This window comes from Danio rerio, chromosome 18 (genome assembly GCF_049306965.1).
Source record: "Danio rerio strain Tuebingen ecotype United States chromosome 18, GRCz12tu, whole genome shotgun sequence".
In the NCBI taxonomy this organism is placed as follows: Eukaryota; Metazoa; Chordata; class Actinopteri; order Cypriniformes; family Danionidae; genus Danio; species Danio rerio.
The window spans coordinates 43564474-43590000 of NC_133193.1; the positions used below are offsets into that span (position 1 = coordinate 43564474).

The 25527-nt window shown below is 36.6% G+C and overlaps 1 protein-coding gene across 3 annotated transcripts in view; it reads left to right on the top strand.

Annotated features, from left to right (window-relative positions):
• Positions 1–572: 572 nt before the first annotated feature.
• The window catches only part of si:ch211-132b12.6, a 28112-nt gene continuing 3157 nt past the window's right edge, over positions 573–25527 (top strand). The window contains 15 exon segments of one of the 3 annotated variants that reach the window (NM_001045058.2): positions 2611–3071; positions 3957–4145; positions 6071–6205; positions 6552–6692; positions 7634–7721; positions 7836–7968; positions 12914–13048; positions 13585–13688; positions 13769–13893; positions 14004–14116; positions 17295–17432; positions 18390–18492; positions 18631–18731; positions 20564–20734; positions 20846–21075. In NM_001045058.2, coding sequence (NP_001038523.1) covers positions 4007–4145; positions 6071–6205; positions 6552–6692; positions 7634–7721; positions 7836–7968; positions 12914–13048; positions 13585–13688; positions 13769–13893; positions 14004–14116; positions 17295–17432; positions 18390–18492; positions 18631–18731; positions 20564–20734; positions 20846–20953 — 1734 coding nt within the window. In that variant the 5' untranslated portion in view covers positions 2611–3071; positions 3957–4006 and the 3' untranslated portion in view covers positions 20954–21075. 3 annotated transcript variants of the gene reach the window in all.

Here is a 25527-nt window from a genome sequence, read left to right on the forward strand (position 1 = left end):
TTTATATGCTTTAAAAGTAATTAAAGGGGTATGCCCCCTAATCTTGCAACAGGTGTGGTGAATCACCACATGATGATGATCTGTATTGTATCCGCATCATGAATGCCGTGCCAATCAAATTAGGTTGTTCTATAACAAGAAGATTGTTTTACTGGTTCTGGAGGGCTTCACCACTGATATCATCCTGGGAAGGCTATGGTTGGTAAAACACAATCCGGTGTTCTCTTGGGGGTTAGGTGAAATATTACAATGGAGAAAGGAATGTTTTCGTAACTGCTTTTCCATTATGTCATTAATGATTCAAAAGAAGTCTAATTGATTATTTGTATGTAATACTTTAGTTGAAAGCCCCGTAGATCAACAATCAATCGAAATTGATCCCTGCAACAAGGAATTCCAAGACAGTTTCTGCTCCAAGAGAGCTACCCAGTTACCAACACATCGGCCATGGCACTGTGCTACCAACATTGTTAAGGCAAACCCAGTGCCCCATGAAAAAGTTTATCACCTATCTATCCCCAAGCAAAAGGCAATGGAGGAGTACATTGAAGAGACTCATTCCCAAGGATACATCCATCTTTCTATGTGATTTCCCACTTTTAGCTTCTTCTTCATATCCAAGAAAGATGCGGGACTCCGACCCTGTATCGACTACCAAGCATTGAACAAGATCAATGTTAAGAACCACTATTCTCCTCCTCTAGTCCCAACAAAGCTGGATCATCTTTGTAGAGCTCAGGTGTTCACGAAGTTGGACCTCTGCAATGCATACAACCTCAACAGAATATGTGAAGGGGATGAGTGGAAGACAGCTTTCCTCACACCTAACAGACTATGAATACCTTGTCTTGTCGTATGGATTAGCTAACGCCGTCTCTGTGTTACAAGACTTCATGAATAATGTGCTTCGGGAGTTCCTGTATAAAACATAAATGGTCTATACTGATGATATCCTTATCTACTCCTGAAGTTAGTTTGAACATCAACATCATGTTGCAGAGGTTCTCACCTGGCTTCATGAGTATAGTCTGTGCCTAAAAACCGAAAAGTGTTCCTTGCATCAGCCTGCTGTCCAGTTCTTAGGTTTCTAGTTGGATGAAAGAGTGGTATGAATAAACAAGGGGAAGGTGGCAGCCTTCACATCCTGGCCACAACCCAAGACCATTAAGGAGCTTTAGTGGTTCCTCGGCTGATCTGTATGTTAACTTCTATCACAAGATTATACATGGGTATAGTACAATCTCATGCCATCTCACTAATCCCCTCAGAAAGAAACTCAAGCTCCTATACTGGAATCCTGAAGCCAGCAATGCATTTGAGGAACTGAAGACCTTCTCACAAGCCCCACTCCTGATACAGCTGGATCCTGCACTGTCCTTCAGAGTCGAAGCTGATGCATCCACTACAGGAGTGAGAGCAGTGTTATCACAGTGGCAGGGGTACCATCAAAACACCATCTATATGTCTTTTTCTCTCACAATTTCAGACTGGCAGAAGTCAATTACAACATATGCATGCAGGAACTCTTGGCTATTAAATTAGCCCTGGAGAAGGAGGGACATTGGCTGGAGGGGAGTAAACATCTCTTCTTTATGTTAAATGACCACAGTTTAAAATTATCGAGAAACTAACTTCTTAATGTGAATGTGAAATCAGATGCCCTTTCTCAAAGAAGTTCTCCCAGAAAAGAAACCCATCATCCCTTGTCATCTGATTGTGAGTCCCATTGAGTGGGCATCCCCTCCAGCCTCAAACCAGAACCACCCTGTGAATTCGCTGGGCTGTCCACTGGAGATCCAGTTTGTCCCCAACATTTGATGGATTGCCCTAGGCTTCTCAAATCATTCATACTTGGGCAAATGAGACCCTCTTACCACTAAAAGATTGATTCTTGTGGCCCAAGATGGCCCAGGATGTAAGAAGGTTTGTGCAGGGTTGCAAGGACTGTGCCATGTCCAAAACTCCATGGCATCTTCTTGCAGGCAAACTTGTACCTCTCCCCCATCCTAAATCGCAAATGTGTTACGTCTCCTGTACTTCAACTCTTCTTTTTCCTCTGCGTTGTGTGTAATACTCTTTAATGAAGGCCTGGACACAGTATCTGATTAATCTTTTATACTGAAATAATAAACAGTACAGCCCTTTTAAGTGGATTGCTTGCTGCAGACATACAACATCCACAGCATGGCTGTCTCACAGCATCTGCCTGTTACATCATTAATATCCACATATGAACTGATAATCATATGAACATTTTGCATAAAACATAACATTCACAATTAACAAATTAACATTGACATGCCTGAAATAATAAACAGTACAGCCCCTTTAAGTTAATTGCTTGCTGCAGGCATACTACATCTAAATAAAATAGAAAATCAAATCAACCGCATGGCCTTGCTAAAAAGCACAATCCAGTAGACATTTATAAAAAGCCATTTAACTTACAAAAACTACGTCACAAGTCACAATGAATGCTTAATGATAATATAACCGAATTATAAACTAAATGTGTGAAATCGCTACTTTCTTAAGTTAATATTGATAAACTAAGACGGAGCACGAAAAACACCTACCCACAGCATGGCTGTCTCAGAGCATCTGCTGCGCTAGGTAACTTCCTGCCTAACTTGTATGTCTGCGGTACCCAAACAAGCCACATGAAGGCGCCCTTACTTTATAAAACACACATAACTGCTGCATAATTCAGGAGGATTCACAATTAACAATATAACTCCATTACATATGGTCACATCTAGGAGTGAATTACACGATAGATCTTCCCCCATCTGGAGGTAATAAATGCATATCTGTCATAGTTGATAGATTCTCCAAGTTCTGTAAATGAATTCCCTTGTCCGGGTTACCCACTGCTATGCTTGGGATTGAGTATCTGATAGACTGAAACGGTTGCGGACCTGAGGAAAGGTCATGGCTTTCCTGTGATGATATTCTGGACCCAGTTCTCAAGGAAGAGTTCCTTGCAAAGTTCCATGAAGAGTTCCAAGAGTTCCTGATTGTCCTGCACTGTGAAGCTGAGGTAAACCCCCACGTCATCAATTCTTTAGGCGGTAAGAGACCACAATCTTAACACAATTTTAAACTTAATTATTTTTTACAGTTTTAATTTACTGCCTCTAAATGTTAATGAAGTTGCTCCTCGGCCGTTCCCACAGCTTTTCTCTGTATGTTAATGCAGTTTCGACACCCTGTTGTATGAAATGGTTATTTCTGTCCACACCCTTCCTCATTATACTATTGGTACCATTTGGTCATCTCAAACAATAAAGAGACAAAAATGTTGAGTAGTCTTCTGTATCATAATTAAGCTCTTTTGGGAAATGAGCATCAACACACTATTCAGAGTGGACGTTCGGTCAATGCAGTGCATCTCCCCGTGCCTTCCCTAGCAAGATGCCACCCTGGCTGATCTCCTATATTGCCTATGCCTAAATACGCCACTGGGGTCTAAGTTACCACAGCTTAAGAAGGCTATGAATGTGCACTTTTCCAGCTATCTAGAAATGTGCTTGGCCTAGCGACACATTCTCATCCTGAATCAGCAAACATGCAACAGTCTTAACCAGGATATGCTGACTAAAATAGGTCTAACTGCACTTTTTGTGTTATCCTGGCTTGCTTAAAAAATACACTACTGGGTGTGAATACTAGGTGCATTAATCAGAGTAAAATAATAAAAAATAAAATATAACCTCATGAGAAATGTGACACAATAATATTACACCTCAGTAAAACCTTAAAACTGCAGCAACCAGAGTAGCAGTAGCAGAGTCAATTTATTCCAGAGGCTGTACCTTTTACATAAATGTTCTCGAAATTTAGTTAAATATTCTACCTGGGGGTGACCATCATAATGAACAACTAACTCTTTCAATGTTACTGACCCACAACTGTTTTGTTTTTCAAATGATATCTGTCATCCTCCACTAATATAGTTACCGCTGACAGAAGCATCATTGGAAACTGGAAGTGTTGGAGAGAAGAAATGAACCCAATCAAAGAAGAAATAGAGGAGCGAGGGTTCTGGGGCAAAAAAGCTGAGTTTCTTCTGGCTGTGGCAGGAAATGTAGTTGGACTGGGTAACGTGTGGAGGTTTCCTTACCTCTGCTACAGAAATGGAGGAGGTATGATAAAGCCTAAAAACAGATTTCACGCTGTGTATAGAGTAATTAGAATTGGTTTCTAAATGTCAGTTCTGAGTGGCTCAAGATCATTATGTCCTCATCTAAGGATTACAACATTAGTGAGGTGGCTGTTTATTTTCAGCAAAGTGCCTGATTTTGTCCACAGAAAATAGTTATTTAAAAAGGCTTTAAGTAAAAAATGGACACAACCATCTTTCACAATAGACAATAGCCTTTGAGCTTGTGCCCGTTTGTTTTTAATCTTTTAATACAGGTGCTCATCGCTTAACCAATTGTCACCCTCATTTAAAACACCCTATTGAGTTCATTGGCTGGACTCCATGATTAGTTACATAAGTGGAATGCTGCAACATCTAGGGCCCTATCATACACCCATAACAATACGGCACGGCGCACATGATTTTTTTGCATTTTCATGTTTTGCGCCAAGTTGTTTAAATAGCAAATTAATTTGTGCCACTTTATAGACTCATGGGCATGAAGGTCTGAAAATGTGGAATGTTAGGGCGCATTGTTTCTGCAATGCTATTTTGAGGCAACTGATAAAGACAATGGCGCAGTTTTAATTGTATTTTTTTAAGTGCATTAGTTTCCAAAATGTATACTACACATTGCTTAATACTGTGGGCGAGTAACATTTGTACAGTGATACACAAATATCTATGTGACAAATATTATATGACAAAAATAAAGAATTCAAATGTTTAAAATGTATTTTTTACTACATAAATATAAAAACCACTACCTCCTCCTATGCCTTCTGAACCTTGGGGAGGCTTTGAAATTCTGTTCTATTGCAGTCTGTTTATTCATGACAACTTGCATTTGGTTATTGTTATTAGTAGTAGTAGTAGTATTTATTATATGCACATTTATATCTGTTTTTATAAAAACAAGTTTAGATTGGTGATGGTTGGCCCCCCAAAATTTAGGGTTGTCAATTTCTGTAATTTCCTTGAATGAAAACTGGTGTCAACAAATCCTTAACAGGAAAAATAAATCTGATTTAATGACCAACAAAAATACTGTAATCCATTACATCTCATATGCAAAACATGTTTCACTTTAATAATTCTGTAAAATTATACTCAAGGTGGTTATTTTTTATTCTGTAATTTAATAACTGTTAAAACAAAACTTGCCTTGCGAGAGTGCCAAGCACCTAGAGGGATTCCAGCGGGCAAATTATTTGTTCCCACTGCTCTGCGCTCTCAGGTTATCCAGCGGCAGTTTGTGATAGCTTGCTCACAACAAGAGTTCCAGATATGGCCATTATAGTTAGAATTCAGTTAGTTTCAGTGTTAACAAAACCATTTTTTTAATTAAAAGAGTCTGACAGAAGGTGTATCACAGCACATCAATTTGCTTTCTTGCAAGGGAAACTTGTATTTTTAAAACTGCTCATTTATTTAGTTTATATATCCTATGACTTGTTTTTTGTTTGTTTTTCCAATTTGTCATAAAGGAGTGGTAAATATTTTTATACTTTTAATACTTTATATTGAAAACAATGGTCTTTTTGGAACTAATTTTGTTTGGTATAATTTGTATATTAATTTCAATACATTTTTGTCAGTCAGTTATCTACAAAATCAACAAGAAGAATGAGTATCATTCAGCGGTCAAATAAAGAAAAGTAAAATATTCATGAGTGTTAACCTATTTTAATCAGTTTCTGATTGGTTTAATGCATGTTATGCTAAAAAACACACTCATAGCTCATTAGGAGAATAAGCATAACCCTTTTAGACCATCATCCGGCACACAGACTGGATTTTGTCCATTCTCAAAATAGCGAAAGTGTATTGGGACACGCCCGTCATTCTCTTGCACCATGTGCCTTAGCTTGTTTGTTGTTAATGCTGTAACTCTATTAATCGTCATTTGAACTGGTGTCTTCTCAGGCGTGTTTCTGATACCATACCTGGTGTTTGTGGTGACCTGTGGGCTGCCTCTGTTCCTGCTGGAGACGGCTATGGGGCAGTTCACACATGAAGGAGGCATTACATGTTGGCATCGCCTCTGTCCACTGGCTCAGGGTCAGAGTCAAAATAATGTTAACTGAATTATTTATGAATATATAATATTATGTAAATGATTAATATGATTTATAAACATTTTATTTATGAACATTTATCTACATGCTAACATTGTTAAATGCATTTTAAACACAAAAATGTATTTGCCTTTATGCATATAATGAGGTGTAAGACGGCTCATTAGCTCCTCCCATGGCTGTATAATTCTTTTAAATGTGTAATAAAGTTAATATTTCATGTTCCCAAATTTGCATTTGTCCTGACACAATGAGTGCTGTTGATTAATAACACGGTAATATCAATGTTGATTCTCTCTCTAGATACTGTGTCTGTTTGCTTTTATCAGGTGTTGGCTATGCAGGACAGCTCACAGTACTTTACAGCTGCATGTATTACACCATCATTCTGGCCTGGGCACTTTTCTATCTCGTCTCTTCTTTCAGCTCACAACTGCCGTGGGTCAGTTGTAACAACATCTGGAACACAGGTGATAATAATGTTGTACATTTTATTGCATATAGCTGAATATGCAGTTAAATCAGTGGCCCACAAGTACAAATAAATAACTTCCAGTCTAACAGTTTTTATTTCTATTGAATTGAACAAAATAGCTAACCCAATTAGCCCAAATAAGAGTGGACATTTCCTACATTTGAAGAAAAAAAAAAGCAAAATGCGACAAATGTACACAAGCAAACAAAAAGTATAAGCGGAATTCACTTAAACACTTTGAACTGACATCCAAGTGCAATCTCAATAATAAAAGTAATTATTTTAATTATTTATTCATTTATTAATTTGGCTAAATTGTACCATCTTTCAAAAGGAGGTGTTGCCAGCCTTAAATATAGCTGTTTCTGGCTCTGTGACCATATTGTATTAAAGAAAGGAATGAGATACTTAATTGTAATAATTATACATAGCTGAAAGTTGGTCAAATTTGGCACAATTTATTCAATAGTAGCGTAATACTGTTTAATTGTAGTAATTGTAATTGTAATTGCCTTAGTATCATTAATTCCCAATACTAACTGCTAATACCAAGTCGGTTTGCATAGACTTGTGTATGTTTTCTGTAATTAAAGTGTTCACCTTAATTGTTGTGCTACTAAACCACACTGCTCTATTATTTGATCTATGCAATTCCTCAATTTAACAGGGATGAAAGTGCATACGCTGCACTCTTTTATTAAGTGCTAATAGTTTTGTTTTCTGTGAAAAGTGACAAATAACTTACACATTTAGTTTTACAAGTTGCAGGAGATGTTGTCTTGGACCAAGTGGATAAAGATATTTTAATAATCACTGTACTAAACATTGTAAAATGATACATTCTCTCTGTTTATTTCTCTCCTCCTGTCTCTTCTCTCTCTCTCTCTCTCTCTCTCTCTCTCTCTCTCTCTCTCTCTCTCTCTTTTTCTCTTTTAGACAACTGTGTAAATCTTGCTGCAGGAAATCTTACTTTCAACCGAACAACACTGGCTAATTCAACATCTGCAGCTACCGAGTTCTGGGAGTACATAAACACAATACAACAACACATTTAAATGCCATATAATAACTCTAAATGTTTGAGGAAAGAAATTAGAAAATAGCCAACCATTACTCTCTTTACTGTCACACTATGCAGACGCAGAGTTCTATCTCTCTCTGGAGGTATTGAGGATATCGGCAAGATCAACTGGGAGATTCTTCTGTGTCTCATTGCAATGTGGATCATATGTTATTTCTGCATCTGGAAAGGGGTCAAATCTACAGGCAAGGTGTGTGAGAATATTAATTGAGAGACAATTGTTTAAAACAATATTTGTAATTATAGATGTATAATTATAATTTTCATATTAAATATTTAAAAAAAACTTTAAAAATGTTTAGATTTAAATGTACACTTAATGTTTTTCACGACAAATACCTGTTTTAATTTATTTATATTATTTCATTTTACACTATTTTGGAATTGAACTGTTTGAACAATGTAATGCCACAAAAGTAGCAGTGGAGTGTGATTGTGTATAAGCCATGAAAACAAAAAATCTACTTGAATATAGAAACTGGTTTGTACTACAGTGTACAGGTGTGTTGAGCCTATTTGGCTCTTTCAGAACTTAAATGGCTATGTCTGTCTAAACAATACAGTGGAATACTACATGTATGTATATTTGAGCAATTTTACACGAGTAGCAGTGATATGGCTGTATATCAGCACTGTTGTGAGGCTATCACTGGCATGTAGGGATGGGAAGATTAACCGATATGTATCGATACGCGGTCATGCGCGTGCACGATGCGAGTGCATCGGTTGAGCAGCAGAGGATGAATGAAATTTTGGAAGCAAATCGAGATGCATCGGTTTTTGCGAGATGCACCGATTATTCCGAGATACAGCTTATATTTTTAATATAGAATGTATTTTTTATTTATTAACAAGTGTTGTCAACCTGTTTTTGGCGCATAATTTAATCGACCTACATAAAGTAAGCCTTAGCAACGGATTTGCGGATGTGTACACTTTCACTACAACTCAGTGTATCAGGTGTGCGGATGAAGCTAGTGGAGCGCCCTCAGAAAGCGCGAGAAGCAAAACAAACATTCCCCACTGAGTTTTAAATCTAAAGTATGGCAAGCAACATTATGGATTTAAGGATGGACGACATGACAGGACAGATGCAATTTGCAAAATGTGCCGCGCATCTGTAAAATACGCGGGCAGTACGACTAATCTGAAATCTCACTTGAAGCGGCGCCACGGTGTTGTTGTGGAAGCATCTTCCAGTGTTTCTGCATCCCCGGCTTTCGCACTGCTTCAACCAGTTCCAAAAGTGGTGAGAAAAGCATTGCAAGTTTTTTTTCCATGCGCAACAGTTCTGCTCGCTCTACGCCAATAACGAATGCTATTGCATTGTTCATCTGCAAAGATATTCAGCTTAGTGTCACGGAGAACGAAGGTTTTAAACACCTCCTCCTGTTAATTTTTATTTAATTATAATAATAATAATAATAATATTAATAATAATAATGATAAAAATAATTGGGTGTCACGGTGGCACAGTGGGTAGTTTGACCACCTCACAGCAAGAAGATTGCTGGTTTGTTATATTTTTATTGGCCTGTTGTTTACAGTGACAGTGATGTTTCAAAGCAGCATAACACTGCTAGTTCACAACCTTAAGTTTTGAATAATCAGTGGCAAAATATATCTTTGTAAAACTTGTTTTCATAGTTGAAAAGTTAAATCACAATTCTTGTTGTGCAATGCTAAATTTATTTATGTTGAAAGAGTGCAAATATATACATATTTTTTTAATATATATTGCACTTATACATTCTGTTTATCTTGAAAATACTTAAATAATATGTGCTATATGTTCTAAAATGGCCCTCTACTGTAAACTGACACTCTGGCTCTGAGAGAAGACTCATTCAATGGCACAGCATCCTCTTTCACATCATCTCATAAACTTGATCTAATTAGTTAGTGCTGAAATATCGCATCGTATCGTGATATGGGTGTGAATCGTATCGTGTTGCATCGCAATATGTCACAAATGTATCGCTAATATATCGGATCGTATTCTTTGTATCGAGATGCGTATCGGATCGGCATTATAGCTTAGATGCCCAACCCTACTGGCATGAGGTCACAGGAGTGCCTTAGGGCTTTATTTTGATGATCCATGTGCAAAGTCTAAAGCATTAAGGGCATGTCAGAATCAACTTTTGCTATTTTAAGGATGGAAAAATCTGCTTTGTGTCGTGGCACATGGTCTTACAGGGTTGAGCTTATTCTGTTAATGAGTTATAGCTGTGTTTTGAGAATGAACCAATCAGAGTGTCATCTCTCAATCACTTTAAGAGTCAGTTGCGTCGCGCCATAAACGCGTCGCGTGGTCAATAAACTTTCCAAAGTTATTTCCAAATACACATGCTGCGCCCCATTTGGTCCAAAACCTGACAAGTGGGCAAATCTAAGCTTGTTTGTAATAAAATAAATATAAATATGCATATAATAAATAATACTGCTATAAATAATAACAATACACAAAAGAAAATTTTCATGAATAAACTAAAAAAGCCCCCCGGGGTGAAGAAGGCATGAAAGTATGTTTGTTTTTAATTATGTAGGCTAGAAAATAATAACTCTTGTAATATTTTTAATTCTTTAATTATTTTTTATATGTAAAGATATTTGCGAATTGATGTACATCCTGTGTATTAAGCAGCTGTGTGTATAGACCTGCTTGGATCTAGTCTATTGAACAGTCTATTATAGTTCTTCAAAATAGCAATGTGCCAGCAATGCGCCTCAACACGCCTCCTTTTTTAGACCAGAACGCCTATGGGCGCACCTATGAGCACAAATGCATTTGCTATTTACACAGCATGGTGCAAAACATCAAAATAACTCTTGCGCCAAGCTAAAACTAGCAAACAACAATTGCATCGCGCTCTGCGCCGCATTGCGCCGGGTGTATGACTAGGTCCTCAGTGTCCCACCAGTGATAATATACAGCCTTATCGCACTGCTACGAGATTGATATTGCATTTATACCTGATTTTGATGGCATAATTGAGTACATAAAAATGAATATCAAAAACAGAGAGTCTAAAAATTCATCTGTAAGAGGAACTACTTTCTTCCACCATTTATTCACATCTGCAGCTGACGTCAAAACAGGACAAACCGTTCGTTGCTACTTCATGTACTACTTCACTTTAGAGCTAGTATTTGAATGATTCTCCAGAGTAATGTCTAATGTGATGACAAAACAGAAAATTTTGCTCACATCTTAAGATTATAAGGCTGAACAGCATGAAATGCCATCAGTCTAAAGATATTTCCCAGTATGTCTCTGTTGCAATAAACCCTAAAAAAGCTAAGGCAAAGCAAACACTACCAGATTATGGTATAAATACCGCACTACAACATACAAAAGACAGAGATTGATTTAGAAAGTCACTCACCAGTTCTTTGATGATTTTTTCAAGTTTTGTTTTAATTTTATGCTCAAAAAGCATTTTATCCTCTGGCTTTTTATGCAGTCTCTTCTATTCTTTCTATAATTTGACCTTATTACTGCTGTGCTGTTATACAGCCATATTTTACTGCTACTCATGTGATATTATGTTTATACAACCACTCGACAACACAACTTTAGTGTGCAAAAAGTGTGATAACAAACTTTTAAGTCAGGAACTACTTCCTCTGTAGATTGATCTGAAGTTGACTGTATTTATACCCAAGGGAAAGCTTCTGTTGCTTATTCAAAACACCACTTAATTTTATTGCATCTTGTGGAGTATTTATATATACAAAAGTTCAGATTGGCTGATAGCCATGTGATATTTTGCCAGCAACAGCACTCATACCGCGTCTTTATCCTTCACCCTTGTGTATTACTCCACCCACATACAGCAACAAGCAGATGACACTCTACAGTTTGACAAATATTGCAGTTGTTGGGCAACATAATGTACTTTTGAGTTTTTTAAGTCAACAATCTACTTGTTTAGATTGCAACTATGCAGTTTATTCATAAGGATATTGCCAATTTTAAAATGTTAATAAAATCTGAGAGACAGCTCGTTGGCGGCCATTAGCCTGTCTTTGTGCAAAGAGGGTTTGATGATGTTCATCTACAAGATGGTGACAGAGACCTCATAATAAGCCCTAAGAGAAAACAGCGTGATTTCAAACTACAGCTGATCAAATCATTATTAAACAGGTAAATGACTTTCTAAGTCGATCACTCTCTTTTGTATGTTGTAGTGCTGTATTTATACAACAGTAATATTCTGATCTCCCGATAGCAACAGGGAAGTACTGGGAGATATTTCTGTAGAATGAGATGTCATTTCATGCCATTTAGCCTTATAATCTTAAAATGTGAGCAAAATCCAACCCAGGCTCATTCTGAAAACGTAATACCGTGGACGTTTCTGGAGACTGCGAATGTGGTAAAATCCGAAAACATGGTAAAAATCAGATGAGGGCTTTTCTTTTTCTGGATGGCTTTTGTAAATTGTTGGGAGGGTTTAGGGAAGTAAGCGGGTGGGTGGGTCAATCTGTAAAATTGGTTGGGTTTAGGGAAGGAGGAGGGTGGGTCAGTCGATTGGCCGGTCGCCCAGCCAATCATAGAGCCAGTCAGACTGACGGTCGTTAGACAGCAGCGTCTGGTGGGTTTACGTGAGAACAGCGTGGGCACAAACCGCACTCGCGAGAGACATTTGAGAAGCGGAAAAGAGCACACAGCGGCCTCTTGTGGATTCGCAAAAATAAAAATACGTACCTCCCAGGATGTATTTTGCGGTCTCCAGAAACGGCCACATCTTCAGAATGAGCCTGGGTTGGCAAAATCACCTGTTTTGTCATAATTTTAGACATTACTAAAGAATCCTTCAAATACTAACTGCAAAATGGCATTGGTAAATTAGTAACGGCTTCTGACGTCAGCTGCAGATGTGAATGAATGGCGGAAGAAAGTAGTTCCTCGTACAAAAGGATTTTGAAACTCTCTGTGTTGGATTTTCTTTTTTATACACCCGATTGTGCCGTCAAACTGTTATATAGATGCAATATCACACTTGAAGCAATGCGATGTAGCTGTATATTGTCACTGGTGGTAGACTAAGGCACTCAGCCTATGTTTATACATAATTTTTTTCTTACTCTCAGTGTCAGTGTCATTATTTGTTGTATTGCACTTGTAGGTGGTGTATTTCACAGCTACATTTCCTTACGTGATGCTGCTTGTGTTGCTGATTCGTGGGTTGACTCTTCCTGGAGCTCTGCAGGGGGTTGTGTTTTACTTGTACCCTGAACCAGCCCGCCTTGCTGACCCACAGGTAACTTATTTGTCCTCGACCTCCAAGATACCTTATAACCAAATAAACAACAAGTCATTTGAAAGCAAAGGTTGCGCTAGACTTTCTCATCGTCCATCATTTTGACAGACAGACAGGGTTGTAGATTGTTCCATCATAATCTCATGGAACTTTCACACCAGTAAAAGCTAATTCATTATTGAAAACATTTGGAAAGGGGTTCTGGGTTATGTCAGGTTTACAGTGTAGACATTATAGCAGACACTTTGAGCTTAAAATTGTTTTATTGTGCTTTGTCCAACTGTACTTTTTGTCATATAAGAAGATAACTAGTTAAAACACAACTACTGTGACGGAAAATCAACCATCATTTTCCCATCACTACTTAAAAATGTCATTGACAGAAGTTTTTAAGTTAAAACAACAACTTTTTTAAACATAACTACTTTGTACAATGGCTATAGATTCTGATTGTTTTAGTAATAACATTTGAAACATTGAAAGCTTTGAAACAAATTCTCAATAAATTCAAATGTGGGTGATGTGTGTGTGTTTAGGTTTGGATGGAGGCAGGAACTCAGGTCTTCTTTTCCTACAGTGTGTGTAGTGGCATTCTCATTTCACTTGGCAGCTATAATCAATACAGCAACAACTGCTACAGGTTAGTACTGATGTCATCAAAATATTTAATTAATAGCAGAATCTGTTGCAATCATGCTTTCTATAATCTATGTCCACCAGGGACTCCTTTTGGCTTTGCCTTCTGAACAGTGGCACCAGTTTTGTGGCTGGGTTTGCTGTGTTCTCAGTCTTGGGCTTCATGGCTCATGTGCAGGGCGTCCCTGTTGAAGAAGTAGCAGAATCAGGTACTGCACCATTTCATAAAAACACAGCAGCTATTATAAGTGAGTGAAGACAAAATTAATGACTATACATGTGAATTGTTCAAAATCAGACCTCTCTCTGTCTTTGTCAGGTCCAGGATTAGCTTTCATTGCTTATCCACAGGCAATGGCTATGATGCCCTTCCCTCAGTTGTGGGCTGTTTGCTTCTTCATCATGATTATTTTGCTAGGCCTAGATTCACAGGTGAGCTAAAATAAAGACTTTAAAAATGCTCTATTTCTGTATAAAACATTTGGTTCTGTGTTAAATTAAATTTAGTTTATAAAACTAAAACTGAAGGAAACTTTAATATAAATGTTTAAATGTCTGTTCTACCTGTATCCAAACCAACAAATAATTTTATATTATTATTCAAATATATTATTTTAATCACCCTCAAATGTTTTGCACCCACAGATAATCGTGAGTAATTGTATAACTCATGAAGACCTAAACAATTTATTGATTATTACTGCATGAGAAACCAATGAACATTCTATAAGCAATCATTAAGCAATCAATCAATTGTTATTAGTTAAATGAGTCATATTTATAAATTCCTTAACAACTCAATATTGTACATTCATTTGTTAATTACCACAACAGTCAGTCGAGTTACGTACTTTAACTTACATTTGTCTAATTTAGTTAATTATTAGTTAAAGGGTCATGAAATACCAAAGTGCATTTTTTGAGCTGTTGACAGTCATATATATTTCCCACGCTGCTAAAAACACTATTAGGACACATATATTTCACTAAAAAGTTAAAATTGGTTGTTTTTGTATTATTTCTAGCAAATTCATTCTTCCAGTTTGAAACAAATTTTTAAAGCTGCGTAACGCTGATCAGATCCTTGCGTATATTCCAGTATGGAGAGTGGACGTCTGTACCTGCGAGTGCATCGTGACGTCTCTGAGTGTGCAGCATTTATTCATGAGACTAAGGGTGCTTTTACACCTGCCTTATTTAGTTCAATTGAATTGCACAAGAGTTCGTTTCCACTTTTGATGCGGTTCGTTTGGGCAGGTGAGAATGCAGCAATCGTACTCGAGTGCGAACCAAAAGCGGACCAAATAAGCGTACCGAGACCTTCTTGAAGAGGTGGTCTCGGTACGCTTTCAAACGAACCCTGGAGCGTTTCGTTTGTGGTGAGAATATGATTCGTACTAAAACAGGTCCAACCGCAAAAAGTACTGTGCCTTTTGGACCAATTCAGCTGCCGTAGGCCAATGTGCTGTGCATTATGGTGTATGGAGGAGAAATATTTGTTGACAGCGCTTTACCAACAGCATGGATCGTTGGTAATATTTTCACAAGATGACCATGTAGCAGTTTAGCTAAATTAATTCACGCCTCCTCCTGAAGTGACGAGTAACGCATTAAAATACTGTTTTCCAGCCGCGGCCGCGCTTCATTCTCGAAATGTGTAGTTTGTCTAAAGCAGGGATACAATAAGTCAGCGCAGTCGTCCCTTCATAGTAAAAAGCGACATTTTGTGTCTGCCGGTTTTGTTTACCTGCGGGAGTTCATTGGCATTTTCCCGCAAGTGAATTCTGACCAATCAATAAGCAGTTTAAAAAATATGTTCAACATCATCTGGCCAATGAGAGATGTGGATTTTGTCAGATGACATCATTTTGGTTAATTTCAACTGGTTCGGACCAAAGCCTGCAGTGTGGTGAGAAAACGACCCAAAGACGTCAGAAAATGCAACAATGCATAATTTATTGCCCTTGGTCCGGAACAAATGAAGCGAACTACAGATGTGAAAGCACCCTTAGTTCAAACTAATCAGCACGCTCTATTGTGAATGAGGTGCAACTTTATTAATATGCATGATAGATGAACTGTTTTTACCTGTTACAGTCTTCAGACGGCAGACAACAGCCTCGGTGAAAAATTAGCATGTGCCCAAACAGAAACTTTTTTATGCAATTATGCTAAAAATAAAAACTATTTTTATTTTTATGCAAAACCTTCCCTCTTTCCCTCCCCCAAACACTTCCAACCTAAACAGAGCTAGACACACCCACTTTCCTGACTTTTCCAAACTTGAGGTGTGAAAACAGGGGGGTTACCTTTTCATTAATTCGTTTTCCTATGGCTTAGTCTCTTATTTATCAGAGATTGCCACAGTGGAATGATCCACCAATTGTTCCAGCAGTTTCATGCAGTGGATGCATTTTCAGACACAACCCAGTACTGGGAATTATCCATACACTCATTATCACACATGCACTCATACACTACAGCCAATTATTCAGTTCAGTTTGTGGGGGAAACTGGAACACCCGGAGGAAATGAGAACACAGGGAAAACATACAAATTCCACACAGAAATGCCAACTGGCCTAGCTGGGACTTGAACTAGTGAACTTCTTGCTGTGGGGAAAAAATGCTAACCATTGAGCCACTGTGCCGCCCCAATAACAATGTATAGATTGCTAAATCATTAATATGTTTTCATCTGTGCATTAGTTAAGCATTAGTTAATGCATAATACTGCACCCATAGTGTAAAGTGTTACCCATTTTTCTTCTTGCTGAACTCAAAAGATGATTTTTTTGAAGAATGTTGGAAACTGGAAGCTTTTAGAAAACATACATAGTGGGGGAGAAATTATGAAAATCAATATCAGTTTAACCAAAGAAAGAAAATTAATCTGGTTTGGAACAATTGGGGTGACGCAGTGGCGCAGTAGGTAGTGCTGTTGCCTCACAGCAAGAAGGTTGCTGTGTCGCTGGTTCTAACCTCGGCTCAGTTGGCGTTTCTGTGTGAAGTTTGCATGTTCTCCCAGCGTTCAAGTGGGTTTCCTCCCGGTGCTCCGGTTTCCCCCACAGTCCAAAGACATGCGGTACAGGTGAATTGGGTAGGCTAAATTGTCTTTATCGTATAAGTGTGTGTGTGTGTGTGTGGATGTTTCCCAGAGATGGGTAGGGCATCCGCTGTATAGTTGGCGGGTTAATTCTGCTGTGGCGACCCCGGATTAATAAAGGGACTAAGCCGACAAGAAAATGAGTGAATGAATGGAACAAGTGGAGAATGAGTAAGTGATGATAGAAATTTGGGGTTAGCCATTACTTTAATAACAATGATGATTTAAAGTACTTTAGAAGTAAATAAGAGGCTGTTTTAAATTAATTCAATTCAGTTCAATTGAGTTTAATTCGTCTTGAATGAAGATATAATATATAATTTTTATAGAAATGTTTGAGTTCCACTTTAAAAATACAGCTGCAGCCTTAACACTGTATAATAAATCCATAAAGTTAACTGATTATAGCAAATTATAAAATAACGTTTTTAATAAAATGTACTTATTTAAAGTTTTATTGTGAGTTCTAACATTTTTAATGCACTTTCTGCTGTATTCTTCGAAGTTTGTCGGAATAGAGTGTGTGATTACTTCAGTGATGGACTTGTTCCCTGAGGTGCTGCGCAGAGCTGGTCGTCGAGAACTTTTTGTCCTGCTCCTCTGTCTCACTTGTTTCTTTGGACAACTCATCATGGTTACAGAGGTCAGAGCAGTGTGTGTGTGTGTGTCTCTGTGTGTTTGCTCTGGTTTTGGTAGATTACAAGGACAGAAATTTGTAAAATGACATGGGAATGATTTAGGTATTACAACATTGTGGTTTACGAGGACATGATCTTGTGTCCTCATAATTCAAAACGCTTATAATTATATTTAACTGTTTTTTTCGCATTCAAATTGTGCCACAGGTTTCCTGTAAGGTTTGAGTTTAGGGACAGGGCCATGAAATAACCTGTTTTACTGTATAAAATACATTATGTCAATGAAGAGTCCTCATAAACCACCAATATCCACCAAAATCTGAAAATACCGCATGACACAGACAAGTAACAGTGAAGAAAATAAGCAACAGAGATGGAAAGTAACAAATTACATTTACTCATGTTACTGTAATTGAATTGTGAACTTTTTAGAGTAGTCTTTAAAATCTATAATTTTACATTATTTTACATGAAAAAAAAATCATGATCTTTTCTCTGGAAAAAGGTAAGCAGATGTTGTCTTGAGAAATCCAGTAACTTTTCCATAGAGCTGTAGAGCTCTCTCAATCATTGCCAGTATTCCAGAACCAGCATATATTGCTGGGGTTGTGTTGAGATCATCATTAGTGCACCAACCATCTGCTCTGGATACAGGCCAGATCCAAGATCATGTGAATCTCAGAATAATGAGAGATAGACTAGCATGAGTGTAGATGCAGTTCAAATTGCAATGTCTTTTTGGTAGTGTTCTAGGGTCTGGTAGCCCTAATTAATGCTCAAAGCCAGGTTAAAAGCCAGCAGTTATCCAATCTTCAAGAACCATGTTACTACCTCATCCCCAAAAATGCATATTACAAAGCATCTATTAAACAACTCAAGAAATGTGACTATTGTCTAGAACAGTTAATATGAGACTAATCTTCCTCTATATCTTGTCGTAAATTTTGCATTGTGATCTGCAGGGGGGGATGTATGTATTCCAGCTGTTTGATAACTACGCCTGTAATGGAGCCTGTCTTCTGTTCCTGTCTGTGTTTGAGTCTCTGGCCATCGGTTGGCTCTTCGGTGAGAGTCAAACAAGCTACTAAACATTATATACAGACTATACAACTAGAAGAATATATAAAATCACAGTAAACACAGTATTACAAAATGTTATATGACTGCAATATCTATTTTTGTTCAATTGTTATCCTGACACAGGGGCTGAGAAAATGTTTGACATAATCGAGGACATGACAGAGTCACGACCCAACTACTGGTTCATGCTGTGCTGGAAATACTTGACTCCTCTTGTGTCTCTGGTTTGTATATCTGAATTTCACAGACATGCTTAATCATAAAATGGACCATTACATTCAATTAGTCATTCTAAAAGTAAAGAATGTCAATTAAAACTACAAAATCATGTGTTTTATTCTGAACAAAAATCACCAAGCTTGAACCAATAACAAGGTCGTAGGTTTTCTCTTGACATTGGTTGGGATCAATGAACCCTAGCATAAAAAAACACTAGCGTTATTGGAACCACTGCTATGATGGACTCATTCAGTAGTGAACCTGAGTTTATTTGACTTAAACTTTTCTTTAAAAAAGCTCCTTATGTCCACCTTCTTTTTTTCACCATTCTCACTTCAATGCCAACCATGTCACACCCCTTATTATTGCATAGTGAAAATTCCTTCGTGGTTTTGTTGCTACATTTGAACGCAGCTGTCTCACATTACAACAGGTAAGGCACAACCAATCACAATGTTCATATGTGTTTGGAGGTGGTAGGACTGGTGATTTAACCATATAAAAAATTATTTAACCCTTTCTGCATGTCTAAGTTAAGGTTGACAGTGCAATATTTTAAAGATAAATTATTGGTGGGGACATTTCAATAATAGGTGGATATTGGTGGAGACACATCCCCTCCATCCAAGCTGATTCTACACCCCAGACCAATAAAAAACTTCCGGCCCTATCATACACCCGACGCAATGTGGCGCAAGGCGTGTGCTAGTTTAAGCCTGGCGCAAGAGTCGTTTTGACGTTTTGTTCCACGCTGTTTAAATATCAAATGCATTTGCGCTCATGTGTGCGCCCATAAGCGTTTGATCTAAAAAGCAGGCGTGTTGAGGCGCATTGCTGGCGCGTTACTATTTTGAGAAACTATAATAGATTTTGCAATAGACCAGAACAAAGCTGGCCTATTGTCCAGCGCAGAGCGCGTTAGTTATAAATATATAAGATTAAAATAATACAAAACATACTATTTTCTAGCCTACATAAATTTAAAAACCATACATGCCTTCTTCATCTCAGGAGGCTTTTTTAGTTTATTCGTGACAATTTGCTTTTGTTTAATGTTATCATTATTAGCTGCATTATTTATAATATGCGTATATGTATGATATGTATAATATATTTGTTTTATAAAAACAAGCTTAGATTTGTCCACCTGTCAGGTTTTAGACCGCATGGGGCACAGCATGTGAGTTTGGATATAACTCAGGTTTTGAGCACACTTCGTTATTATTGTTCATTTATTGATTTGCTGGTAATTAGAACTGAATTTAGAAATAGTTTTGAAACAAATCTTTGCGCTTAACAAACAAAATTAATTATTTATAGGCTGATTGATGTCTGCGCCAACAAGGATTCTCTATCCACGAGAGAAAAATTGAAAGTTAATCATTTATCTCTCATTCTTGCGATGTAGATGCTCTGCTTAACTGTTTTCTTGCTAGTGAAGTACTCAGTTTTTCCACTTACACTTACTTTACGTCATGTAAAAAGCAAATGCGCTATGGCGCGACGCAACTGACTCTTAAAGGGAATGGGAGATGAGACTCTGATTGGTTTATTCTCAAAACACATCTATAACTCATGAGCTGAACCCTTTTAGACCATGCGCCACGGCGCAAAGCTGATTTTTCCATCCTTATATTAGCAAAAGTGGATTCTGACATGCCCTTTATGCGTTTGCACCCTGCGCTTTGCACTTTGCGCATGGTTCGTCAAAATAGTGCCCTTAATCTAAAATATGCTGTGAATCCATTTCAGTTTATTTGGATAAAATGTCTACAAAATACTTAAATATAAATGCGGAGCTTGTATTTGTAACACATTTTCCTCTGTTTATTTTCAGATGTCTTTTGTTTATTCTATGGTGAGGTACACACCTCTGACTTTTAACCGCTGGTATGTGTACCCGGACTGGGCATATGCACTAGGCTGGTTATTGGCTCTGTCCTCCATTCTGCTGGTGCCTGGATGGGCGCTGGGCCAAATGTGGGCTGGTAAAGGAACCCTGAAACAGGTGAGACTGAACATGTTTAAACATGATGCTTCAAAATGTGAACAAGATGAACCCAACGTAAATGTGCCTAAAATCTTAATGATGTTTTTTACTTGTCTGTACTTTTGACAGCGTTGGGGCCACTTGTGTAGCCCTGAGACAAAGCTCATGCTCTCCTTTAAACAAATACAGGACCAATTTGCAGAGATGGAAGACTTGGTCAAGAGCAGCACAATATAAAGCATTCTACGGGGGTACAATCGGTCTCTGAAACATAGCGAATGTCATGTTAGTATATATATATATATATATATATATATATATATATATATATATATATATATATATATATATATATATATATATATATACATACACACACACACTCACACACACACACACAAGAGGAGCACAAGATATGATTGATCACGGCCGGTCTCCTATCCTCAAACATTTTTAAGCCAATCAGATTAATCCAAACTCACTATAAGTAGCCTGTCTAAAATGACTCACATATCTTCATTTTCCGAAGAATCCCCCAATTCCACTTCCCCTTTTACTAGGGGGAGCTCTCAAGAACTACCCGATCTCGTACCACCTTCCATGTTTTTTGACCAGGCTGGGCTCAATTATATCCGAGTTCAGGGTCTCTCCTGGGTCAGTATGCCAAACTTGCCAACAATATCAAGCAATATCTAAGTGTGAACTCTTGAATTGATTTTTGTTCTAATTATGCCTGTCAAGATTTTTTTGGTGTAGAAACTTTTGTTAAACTGAGTGACATTTTAGTTGGCGTCTTATGAAGATCATGGTAAATAATTCTAGACATTCTTGCTCAGAAATAAAAACACAGAAATAAAAAATAACATTGTTACACACACTTTTTGTTTTCATGTTTTATGGGAAAATAGACCTATTGATTTGTATATAAAAGCTTAAATTGAGGTATCAGTGTCCTTTAAAATCCGTCTAAAATCTGTTGTGAAATTTAGGAAGACTAATAAAAACCTCTGTATTATTCTGACATGATTCTGTCGGAAATAGTAAAAAGTATAACAGTGTTTAAAATGTGAGTTTTGGTCATTTTGTTTTGATACAGTACTCCACTTTAGGCACTTTATTTACTGTATATGGGTGAGTTGTTTTGCAAGGTACTAATCCTTTGCATGAAGTGCAATTTAAAAACTTGGATGAATAAAATATGTAAATTAGGTACATTTTGCAAGTAACTAGAACACAGTGGTTTGTTCCGTAACCAATCAAACAGACAATTCCTAATGGTGCTAATGATATTCATATTATATTATTAATTATTATTCTGTTGTTGTTGGTTTCTTAAGGAATATTTAAAGAAGTTATCTTTTTTCCAGAGGAAAAAAAATGTTGTGAAAAAATGTTGGGATAAAATTCGCTTTCTCTGTTAGAGTTGGCATGAAACAAAAGTTAAAATTGTCCCTTTTTTCCCTATACCCTGATTTACATTTGAAATGTAGGGCTGTGCATGGTTTCATCCCTTGGGAACCATTTAGATCAATAGAAGATTGTTGATCAATGGGTATTGTTATCAGAATGGAGGAAGATTGACATATGGACTAAAGCAAGACATGCACTGATAGCTCCCCTAAAGTCATTCCATGTAACCAGAAGTGAAGAAAGGTTATTTTGAAGGGGCAGGGGAAGTTATGCAGTTTGATAAGATTATGGATGCAAATACATTTTTACTAAATAATAAAAAGCAAAGATACATTGTTTAAAACAGGCACTAATATTTACGTATAATATACATTTTGATTTCATGCCAGCTTTAAACATAAAAAAGAACTGAAATATCACAGTGGACTTATTATTTTATTTTCAACTATATATACTATAGTACAGTTATATATTATATAACTTTATACTGTTGTCAACAATATCTAAAATAGATAGACTTGATTTATGTCTCTGTTCATTTTTGGTCTCATAAAAGTTCAGACCTCTCCTTTAAAATACTGATACTGTATGTGTACTGGCCTGGCTCTTCAAAAATGTCCTGAGAAAAGTAGAGAATAAACATGTTCACCCATGATATTTCAAAAGGTGAACAAGCCATTGAGATTTAAGCAAGTCAAGCAATGTGTATTTCTTTAACCAAAGCTAAACTGCATAACAAATCAAGATTAAATCAGTTTAACAGTTTAATGTTTAATTGGGTGTGTGCAGTGCTTAATTTGCAAATGAAAAATTCCCAGAAAAATACCAGGAAAGAAAAGTTACAGTGACCGAAGTCCACCAAACTATTTCAGTTTTGACGTCATTGTTGACATCATTAAGCCTTGATAAGAGCATCACATTTCTAAACTTTACTTATTTTCTGTCTTTAATTATTTTGTGCCATATAACGTTATAGGTCAGTCATGGATAATAAAAACATGTAGCTACAAACATAAGATATATGAAAAATCATTTTTTAGTTCACTATTATGTGGAAAGTGAAAAAAAAAATGTAAAGACAACCTGTCTAAACTTCAAGAAGAGCCCACAGTTACCTCTTCTGTCATGATTTCTGGCTGACTTGAAATCGCTTTGCTTCTGTCTCCTGCTATCCTGATTCATTCACCCAGTTTCATCTTTTCAAGATCTCATTTGATCAGCCTCATTATCAGATTTACTCGTGGTTTTAAAATATGACAATATGTGTGACTGCCTCTTTGTCATTTTAAAAATACAAATATTATTTAGGTTGGCCATTATGCCATTATTTACTTTCGCTGCTCACTGTGTGTGAAACAATCACCAACCAATGAGAATGATTGTAAACGTAAGAAATCGATTGGCTGAAAATATTGTTGGGCCAATAGTTTAACGTGACTTTCTTGTGTGTGTCCACACAGCCTTCGTTTGCCATTTGCACTCGTTCACATTCTCTCTCTCTCTCTCTCTCTCTCTCTCTCACACACACACACACACACAAACACACACACGTAGGTATTTACCATGCACAAGTTAAAGCCGGATCCATTAAAATAAATACCAGAGTGCAAAACATGAATATCTGACAGTTTCATGAACAGGATCCGGCAAGATCCAGCTCAATTTAAGCACTGGGTGTGTGTATCTTGACAAAAGATAAATCCACCAGAGTTTGAACTTTGAAAAGCATTGCCTTTGCTGTGGGCTCTCTGACTTGATTTGTCAGCAATTTTAAAATTTGTTTTATGCAAACAGCTTTAGTTAAATTTTTCACACTGTTTGCCTGTTAAATTTAAAAAGGGAGGGGGTCAGTGTAGGAATCGGAGAAACTTGTGCAAAATCAGAAAAACAGAATGAAACCAGCAGACAACAAACAAGCTAAAGGGGTGAGAATGTATAGTTTTATAGTTTTTCCGTGAATATATATATATTCAGAAAATGAATGGGTCGGACCACAAGTGGTATGTGAGGGCCCTCTAGAGGCCACGGGGCAATTTGCAACCACTCATTTTGCTTAAAGGGAGAACAGGCGCTGCTCCAGTGTATTCATGTGTACCCAGGTAAATAAAAAAAATGATGCAGTAAAATGCACTTTATTTAAGTATACTTAGTAGACTTTTTAGTAATGTACTAAAAGTGCTCTATTTTCGCACACTAATTTTGTACTTAATGTACTAAAAGATAGTATTAAGTATATGTTAAGATAAACTTAATACCATCTAAGTGTACTCAATTGTGCTATTTTGAGACACCCTGAAATTGAACTAAAATGTGCTTTTAACATACTATATCTGTATTTTAAAAAATATATTTAGTTACAACTAGAAATACACTTGAACCCTAATTTTAAACATTTAAATATATTTATGACTAATTTAAAGTAATAGTAATATATTAAAAGAATAAACAAATTGTAAAAAAAAAAAAAAAGTGTGCTAAATACTGTATTAAAAGTGCTCGATTTTCCCAAACTAATTTTGTACTTAATGTACTAAAATTAGTATTAAGTACTTTTTAAGATAAACTTAAGTACATCTAAGTGTACTCAACTGTGCTATTATGAGACACCATGAAGCTGATCTAAAATGTGCTTTTAACATACTAAACATTTATTTAAAGAATATATTTTGAAGGGATACTGTGTGTACAAAAAAAAAACAGCATATGTGCTTCATCAAAACACTTTAATCTTTTTGTGCAATAAACCACAAGTCCAAAAATACCTTATGGGGGGAACAAAAACTTAGCAAAAACTGAGAACAAAAAAATATAAATAAGATTACATTACAGCACATATATAAAATGTAAAGACATTTTGTGAAAATGTACTTCTACTACAATACTAATAGATTTTTAATAAAGTCAATTTAATGTAAACTTAAAATTACCACACTCAAAATCAATTTAAGTGTTAGTGATAACATTGCATTCACATTAAGTGTACTTAAGCACAACTTTTGGGAAAATGTACTTCTACTACAATACATTACTAATAGATTTTTTTATATATTAACTTATTTTAATCTTAGGATTAGTATGTAAACAGTGTACTAAAAATCAACTAATGTTTAAAGCATTTAAAGCACACTTTAAAAAAAAAACTCTAATAAAAGTCTTTTGGATGTTTTTTCTGTGGTGTTCTTTATTGTAGTACACTAAAATTTATTTAAGTATTACTGGTATTTGGTATACTTTTGTCAAGTGTACTAAAGTCCTACTGAAGTATAAACATACTTTTAATTAGTATATTTATAGTGTAAAACCATCAAACTTTTATTTAACACAAAAAATAACAATGTACTAAAACTGTTTCAGCATTGTTGTTAGTCTAGATCTTGTTCTCCTGTCTCGTGGAATGAAAA